The 8961-nt window shown below is 37.9% G+C and overlaps 1 protein-coding gene across 2 annotated transcripts; it reads left to right on the top strand.

Moving 5' to 3' along the window:
• The first annotated feature begins 853 nt into the window (after nucleotides 1–853).
• LOC104085137 (protein NETWORKED 1D) lies at nucleotides 854–8571 on the top strand. Of its 2 annotated transcripts, none has more exons than XM_009589103.4 (6): nucleotides 854–997; nucleotides 1265–1332; nucleotides 1451–1614; nucleotides 1733–2005; nucleotides 2538–6643; nucleotides 7282–8571. In XM_009589103.4, the coding sequence occupies exons 4-6, from the start codon at nucleotides 1903–1905 to the stop codon at nucleotides 8398–8400; spliced, it is 5328 nt and encodes a 1775-aa protein (XP_009587398.1). In that variant the 5' UTR covers nucleotides 854–997; nucleotides 1265–1332; nucleotides 1451–1614; nucleotides 1733–1902; the 3' UTR covers nucleotides 8401–8571. The 2 variants fall into 2 exon arrangements, with proteins under 2 accessions (XP_009587398.1, XP_009587397.1); XM_009589102.4 differs by having other exon boundaries at nucleotides 886–1026.
• Nucleotides 8572–8961: the final 390 nt, after the last annotated feature.

Genomic DNA, 8961 nt, shown 5'->3' on the forward strand with positions numbered 1-8961 from the left:
CGGTATACGTACAAATAGTTATCCACCAAAAGTTAACATCGTATAAAAGTTATTTTTCAATTAAAGATAATTACAAATAATTTTAAATTAGTATTGATTGGTAGAAAAACCTATACAGTATATTTATTACCTATTATACAGTCTACAGTCTACTTCATAAGTTATGTCTATATTATTAACATTTTATTAATCCAATCTCAATCTTTCTTTCCCATCAACAATCATGCGACAAAGAATTTTGTAAGTTTATTTTTGTGGGACTTCCCTTACTTCGTGTTAAAAAGAAAATTGGAAAGGAAAAGGGGGTAAATTGGTAATTCTGAATTGGTGCGCAGTCATTAGAGTCAACGTTGGAATCACTGTAGAGTCCAGACACAGCATCTTCCAAATTTTCCAAATCCAAAAGACAATCTCGTCATTTTACATGGTGTAATTATGTCATTTACCATGTATCCGCAGGCAATAAATATATACTCTCTGTTTTAAATTAGACAAAATATTTTTTTTTTAGTCTGTTTCATTAATAAGTGATATATTTTTAAATTTAAAAATAATTTAATTTTAAATTTTTTATTTTATTCTTAATAAATTTTTTTTATAATTACACAAATATCATGGTCCTATAAAATTTTTACCCCTTAAACTTTTAATACTATAAGCTTCAAAATTAATAAGAAATTCCGTATCGAATCAAAGTATTTCATAAACGAATGGGATTAGTAAGAAATTACGAAATCTCAAACATAAAATAGGACAGGCGTTACTCCTAACTGTGTCTACTTTTTTGTCTCTTTCTTGTCTTTTTTGCCCCTGCTTTTCTCCTCTTCCCTACTACTATTGGACACTTTAGCTCATACAGTAGGTATCCCAGCGAAGCGTATCAAAAAGCCAAAGAAATTCCAGAGATATTTGAGAGAGATCTAACTGCATAATGGGTTGATACAGAAAAAACATAAACTAATAGAAAAATCAGAGTAATTGTTCAATTTTGCGGCTGGTAATCCCATTTTTGTTCTCCTTTTCTTGGTAATTTCTTATTCTCAAAAACATGAATTTATTCCATGATCATGTTAGTTTTTTAATTCAGTTCGAGTTTTTGTTGACTCTCAGTCAACCCTTTTATGGCTTTCTAATGTTTTATTGATCAAGCTGTGATTTTTAATGTATCCTTAAATTTGACTTGTTGCTTCTGGATTAAGCAACTACTTGTTGGTCTAGTATTGTGAATGATCTAACCCAGTTTTTTTCCTTTTTTCTGATTCAGTGATCTGCAGAGTTTGTTCAATCTTATGTTAAAAGACCCTTCTGTTTAGATTACAGCTCGTTGATCAGGTAATTTTATTCCTAATTAGCTTTTTTACAGTCTTTTTAGCCTTGACTATACTAATTTTTTTTTTGTAAAACTTGTTGTTTTATTCTTTAATCTTTATGTCCTTGCTTATACTTACAGGGAGTAATAAATCAAGATATGTAAGACCCATCACTGAGCTTTGAATTGGCTGTCTCAAAGTTCTAATATATTCCTTTCAGAGGCCATATTTTTTTCCTGGCTTATATTTGAGGAGCAATATGCATAATTTGTTATATGAAAATGGACTTGGATTTCAGTAATCTGTAAGTTTCCTCCTAATTATAGATTTTACAGTCTATAATTCGCCTCTACAACGTCAAATTTTAGTTTTAAACTGTGTGTTTCATTCCTTAATCTTCATTTTCTTGCTGTTATCTACAGGGACTGATAGAACAAGACTTATAAAATCTATCATTGAGCATTGAATTGGTTGTCTTGAAGTTCTAGTATATTCGTTTTCAGAAGTCGTATATTTTTTTCCTGGTTCACATTTGCCGAGTCTGGACTACATTTGAGGAGCAATCTGCATAATCTGTGATAAACTAGCAAAGATGGCAACTTTGTCGCATCAAGATTCTCGACGCATGTACTCTTGGTGGTGGAATAGTCACATTAGTCCCAAAAACTCAAGATGGTTACAGGAGAATCTCACAGGTACTGCTGTTTTCTTTCTTTGTTGCGGGAATAGAATTTTGCTTATGCTAGAGTTATCTAAGGAGAAATTCCCTGTTCTTTGAGGTGGTCATTAATGGAAGAATATATTGTTCTAGCTCGGCCTTTATTTCCTTTTAGTGAGAGTACTTTGCATGAAGCATTGATTTCGTGCCCACGCATCGTTCATGATTGTATCATTGTGGTAATGATTAAGGAGATCTCGCGGCGATCAAGATAGGATGGAGTGCTCTTTTTTAAATGTCTATCAATTTCAGAAATGGTAACGTCGTGTTATCGATCAAAAAGTCTTACAGGGATAGTAACATCGGTGTTGTTTACGAGGTGGAGTTATTGTTCTATTCCTAACATGCTCTTGATGGCTTTAAACCTCAATGCCTTATGTGCATTTCAGTTTATAAAATTTTGCAGATATCATCTCAAAATGTGGCTTCTCTTTTTTTCTCTAACTATTTCTCTCTCATATGGTGTTTCCTAAACAACTTCTAATACAATTCACTGTTCGCTTTGCTAGATATGGATGTCAAAGTCAAAGGAATGATCAAACTCATAAATGAAGATGCCGATTCTTTTGCAAGGAGAGCGGAGATGTACTATAAGAAACGGCCAGAATTAATGAAATTTGTAGAAGAATTCTATAGAGCATACCGTGCATTGGCTGAAAGATATGATCATGCAACCGGGGTGATCCGCCATGCCCACCAGACCATGACGGATCTAGGACTTGGAGACGATTCACCGGCGGGTTCTGATCCTCAAACACCGGAGCTAACCCCAATGCGCGGTCTTTTTGAACCTGAAGAGATGCAGAAAGGTGCTCTTGGAGTCGCTGCTCATGATCTCAAGAGCAATGGAGCATTCACAGATGAGTCACACTCTGCGATGAAAAGAAAAGTATTGAAGCAGCGCAATGATTTATTTGCTGATGGAAGGGTTAGGAAGGGTCTGGATTTTAGTGAGACAGAGGAGAAAGCAGCAGGAGTGCAGACCAATGAGAGAAACAGTTTCGAATCGCGAGCACTTCCAGATTCAGAGTGCAAGGTTGAATCTGAGGAGATTCTGACATTGAAGAAAGCTCTTGCCCGAGTGGAAGCTGAGAAAGAAGCAGGCCTTATTCAGTACCAACAGACATTGGAAAAGTTATCTCATCTGGAGTCAGAAATATCTCGAGCCAAAGAAGATTCCCGAGGATTTGGTGAACGAGCGAGCAAAGCTGAAGCTGAAGCCCAAACCTTAAAGGAGGCACTTTCTGCATTGGGAGCTGAAAAGGAGGCTAGTCTTCAGCAGTATCAGAAGTCCTTATACAGGATCTCTGAGTTGGAGAACACCGTCGCCCATTCCCAAGAGAACGCTGCTGTACTTGGTGAAAGAGCTGGCAAAGCTGAACTTGAAGCCCAATCTTTAAGAGAGGATCTCGCTAAGGTAGCAGCTGAAAAAGATGAAGCTCTTAAGCAGTATATGCAATCTCTTGAGATAATAGCAAAGCTCGAGAACAAATTACAGTGCGCTGAAGAAGATGCAAAAAGGTCAACTGAGAGGGCTGAGAAAGCAGAAAATGAGGTTGAATCTCTCAAACGAGACATACTAAAATTGACTGGGGAAAAAGAAGCTGCGGCTCTGCAGCTTCAGCAATGCTTGGAAACCATCTCCACTTTAGAGGAGAAGCTTTCTTGTGCCAAAGAGGAGGCCCAAAGGTTGAATGCAGAGATCAACGATGGAGTTGCCAAGTTAGAAGGTGCAGAAGGGCGCTGCCTTTTATTAGAAAGATCCAATAAATCTCTTCAGTCTGAGCTGGAATCTCTGGCACTGAAGATGGGTACCCAAAGTCAAGAACTTACAGAAAAGCAGAAGGAACTGGGAACATTGTGGACTTGTGTACAAGAAGAACGCTTGCGTTTTGTTGAGGCTGAAACTGCTTTCCAAACTCTGCAGCATCTGCATGCCAAAGCTCAGGAAGAAATGAGGGCGCTGGCTTCAGAGCTTCAGAACCGGTTACAGGTGTTAAAGGATTTGGAGACTCATAATCAAACATTGCAGGATGAAGTCCAGAAGGTTAAAGAGGAGAACAAGGACCTCAATGAGATAAACGTATCGTCAGCTATATCTATGAGGGATATGCAAAATGAGATATCTAGTTTTAGGGAAGTGAAGGGAAAACTCGAGGTAGAGGTTGAGCTTCGAGTGGACCAAAGAAATGCTCTTCAGCAAGAAATCTACTGCCTTAAGGAAGAACTTAACGATCACAACAAGAAGTTATTGTCTATTGTGACACAGGTGCAGGCAGTAGGCCTTGACCCAGAATGCTTTGAATCATCTGTCAAGGAGCTGCAAGATGAAAAGTCAAATCTGAACGAAACCTGTGAGAGGGAAAGAAGTGAAAAAGTAGCTCTTCTGGAGAAGCTACAAGTGTTCGAGGAGCTTCTTGAGAAAATCTCCATTCTGGAAAATTCACTGTCAGATTTGAGTGCTGAACTGGAAGCTGTGAGAGGAAGTTTACAGGCATTAGAAGACTCCTGTCAATCTCTTCTCGAGGAGAAATCTGCACTTCTCAATGACAAAGCCACTTTAACGAGTGAGTTGCAAGTAACCATTGAGAATCTGGAAAAAGTCTCAGCTAAGAATACCGTTCTTGAGAATTCCCTTTCTGATGCTCATGTTGAGCTTCAGAGTTTAAAGGTAAAATCAAAGAGCTTAGAGGATTCATGTGAAATACTAGTCAAAGAGAAAGCAGATCTTGCCTGTGAAAAGGAAAGTCTATTTTCTCAGTTGCAGGCTGCACAAGTTGCACTGGATGATCTGGAGGGAAGGTATTCAGGACTGGAACAGAGGCATTCAGCTTTGGAGAAAGAGAAGGAATTGACGCTTCATGCAATGGAGGAGCTGAGGATTTCTTTAGATGAAAAAATTTGTGAACACGACAGATTTGTCCACATGAGTGATGCACGGTTGGCTGGTATGGAATCAGAGATGCATCTTTTGCAGGAAGAATGTCAATTAACTAAGCAAGAGTTTGATAAGCTGCTCGAAAAAGCTACAGAGTCTGACATTCTCAACTTCACCTTACAGACATCCACCCTAGATCTTGAAGGAAAGGGTTCTTCTTTGCTGTGTGAGTATCAGAAGCTTTTTGAAGCATCTGCATTATCTAAAACTTTGATTTCTGATTTAAAGCAGCAGAATGTTGAACAGAAAATGGAAATGAAATCCTTGTTTGATCAAGTTAGTACTCTGAGAAATGGGATATTTAAGTTGCTGAAGGCTCTTGATATTGTTCCAAACCATGCATGTGAAGACAGGAAAGACCAAGTTCATCTTGACCATATTTTTCATAGAGTTGAAGTTGCTAATGAATCATTCTACAAAACTGAGGAAGAAAATCACCAAAGGGCTATTCAGATGAATGTTCTTGTCACATTACTGGAGCAATTAAAACTAGAGGCGGAGCATCTTGTTGCTGAAAAGACAATTATCGGGCAGGAGTCAAATATCAAATCGGCGCAATTATTGGCGTTGCAGAGTGATGCAACTAAACTCAAAGAGGGTAGTGAAGAACTGAAATTAAAAATCAGGGAGAAAGATCACAGAGGGGAACTGCTAGAAATTGAAAACTGTAACCTGGCAAAAGCGTTGCAGTTGGCAGAAGATGAGTTGAAGAGTGTTAAAAGTATGAGGGATCAGCTCAGTCTTCAAGTAAATGACGGCAAAAATCTTTTGTTTGAGAAGGATATTGAGCTTCAGGGAATGGAAGAGAAGCTTTATCTTACTGAAACTGAGAAATCTGTGTTGCATCAAATTTTGAAGAACTTGAGCAGAGAACTAATTGGGAGTAAAAGAATTCTGGAGGACCAAGAAATAAAGATTCTAAAGTTGTGTGCTAACAATAACCAATTGAGCACAGAAAAAGCACACCTTTTTGAGGCCAGTCAATTATTGAGGGAAGGACTTCAGCAATCTCGTGGAGAGCTTGAAAAACTGAAAAATCTGTTGTTTGAGAAGGAAATTGAGCTTCAGGGAATGGAACAGAAGCTTTATATTACTGAAACTGAGAAATCGGTGTTGCATCAAATTTTGAAGAACTTGAGCAGAGAACTAATTGGGAGCAAAAACGTTGTAGAGGACCAAGAAATAAAGATCCTAAAGTTGTGTGGTGACAATAACCAATTGAGCACAGAAAAAGCACACCTTTTCCAGGCCAGTCAATTATTGCGGGAAGGACTTCAGCGATCTCATGGAGAGCTTGAAAAACTGAAAATGCAGGAGGAAGCATTGCATACTGAGCTCCATAAGCAATTGAATGAGATTGACGCACATAAGTTAGAGATGAGTGTGCTTCTAGGTGAGTTGCAGGTCTCAATGTTCTACCAAATCCTTTACGAGCAGAAGATTCATGAGCTTGCACAAGCATGTCAAAGCTTCGATGTTCAGATCACTTCAAAGGATGAGGACATTAAACTTCTGAAAGAAAAAGTGAAAACTTTGGGTACTGAAAATGAAGAGCTTAACACTCAACTAGCTGCATATGGACCTGCAATCTTGTCTTTGAGCCAATGCATATCATCCCTAGAGAAACACTCCTATTTGCACGGGAAGCCCAAAAAGCCTGATACTGAGGACACAAAGGTAACTAACTGCTCCTACACAAATCCTCTGCTTGGCTTCTTTTAGCTGGACACTAGGGTAAGTAATAGTATAATATTAGAAAGCTCCTGGAATAATCTTGTCCATTAATATGTTAATTGGTTGCTGATATATTATATGTATGTATGCATGTATGTATGCATGTGTATATATGTTAGTGTTATGCCACAAGATGCTTCTCAATCGAAGAAAAACACATTCTCAATTGTATTTTGTGGAATTTATTTCAACAGTTTTATCATCTTCTATCCTCTCCATCTCTGTGTGGTAAGTTGCGATATGTTAACTAATATATGATGGACCTTGATATTTCGCATAGACAATATCATGATCAAGCTTAGGTATTTATTTCCACGAATTTAGTGACAAGAAACTTCGTTACTCCTGGTGGTGATAAATCTTCTAGTGTAGGGTAAAAATATCAGAAATATTTGTGTACAAAAGTAGACCCGTGCATGATGCTCCTGCAACTTGAAATCTAGGGAAATTAGATTAATGCAGTCTTAGCACTGTATTCTAAAGGTTATTCTGAGGAATTTAAACCTTAGAGATATGTACAAATTGAGGTTTTCTGTTTTCTATGTATAGGTGAGCTAAAGATTATCTTGGCTTATTTTCAGGACATTGTTGTAGCATATCCAGTTGACAGCTCTCATTTGGAAGACAATGAAGATGCTGTGGCGACCGATGCATTTTTGGACCTGCACGGATTGGAAATAAGAGTTCGAGCTGTTGAGAAGGCATTGGTCGAAATGGAGCAGCTTTTGGGGCAGGAAAACATTAACATGCAAATCAAGCTACAGGCTGCAATGCAACAGATTGAGGAGTTAAAGTCAAAGAGCAGCCTCCGTAAAAGAAACTCAGCACCTAAATCTGAAATATTTGAGGCAGAAAGTGGAATATTGACCAAGGATATCATGCTTGACCACGTATCCGAGTGTTCGTCCAACAGAATTGGCAGGAGAGAGGAACAGGCTGAGACTAATAATCTAGTTTTTGACCTATGGGATCCTGCCAATCCTACCGTTACTGGTAAAGCAAAGTTGGATGATACTCCAAATGCTGAAAATGATATTGATTTCCATAAGCGTGTCATATCAGTGAAGACAAAGTGTCAAAATCCTGCTTCAGATGAGTTAGGTGAGAAGGATTCGAGTGAGGGAAAATTGAACATCTCAAAAAGATCAAGAGAATCCACTCAAGAGGGAAACAAGAGGAAGGTCTTAGAGAGGCTCGATTCGGATGTGCAGAAATTGACGAATCTTCAGATCACAGTAGAAGACTTGAAGAGGGAACTTGAGATTACTGAGAAGGGGAAAAGGGGTAAAGCTGTAGCTGAATCGGAAACTCTCAAAGGACAGCTCAATGAAGCTGAGGCTGCTATTCACAAGTTATTCGATCTTACTGGTAAGTTGATGAAAAACATGGAAGATAGCTTCGGGTCTTCTGATATGAAGTTTGCATTGGAGTCGGAAGAGATTGGAAATGTTAGTAGGAGGAGAACATCAGAACAGGCACGAAGAATATCTGAGAAAATTGGGCGGTTGCAATTGGAAGTTCAGAAGTTGCAGTTTGTTTTACTGAAACTCAACGACGAAAGCAAAGGAAATAGTAACGCCTCCGAGACAAAAAGAAGGGTTCTATTGCGAGATTATCTTTATGGCGGAGTTAGAAAAAGCAACAGGAAAAAGAGAGCTCCATTTTGTGCATGCATCCAACCTCCAACTCAAGGAGATTGAAGTTTTAAATGATGCATGCAGTTTACATATGTTAGTTGACTAGTTTATAGTTTTCACTTGTGTCCATATACTTGTTTTAGTTTCGCAATGAATATATTCAGAACCTCAACCTCTTTTGATATAATTTGCTGTATATTCACGTCCAGTTAAAAGATGCAGCCTTTTTATTTATGATTGTTTTCTTGTTTGGCGCTGAGTTTGTCTCAAATAATTGGGTTGTCCCTGTATATATTTTTTCAACATCAGTTACTTGTGTACATGAATTTGGATAAAACCTGATTGGCTGTATCATGTATGTATATTTGTCTCATGTATAATATCTTGGATAAAGCAAAATCTCTTAAAAGAAAACAGGTGCATTTCCTAGGTTGAAGCACAAAAGCGAATAAAGTACTTGAGTCAAATATGATTGCCGGAATCTTGGCATTATTAATTCCAGTTATTATGAACGTTTACGTGTAATTATCTTTTATGTAATCAGATGGTGTAAAAATTCTTTTTGCACAGTTAATGTATAAACGTTAAACTCTTTTTATTTGTGAATTGCAATCCCTGAGTATT

Source organism: Nicotiana tomentosiformis, chromosome 1 (genome assembly GCF_000390325.3).
Source record: "Nicotiana tomentosiformis chromosome 1, ASM39032v3, whole genome shotgun sequence".
In the NCBI taxonomy this organism is placed as follows: Eukaryota; Viridiplantae; Streptophyta; class Magnoliopsida; order Solanales; family Solanaceae; genus Nicotiana; species Nicotiana tomentosiformis.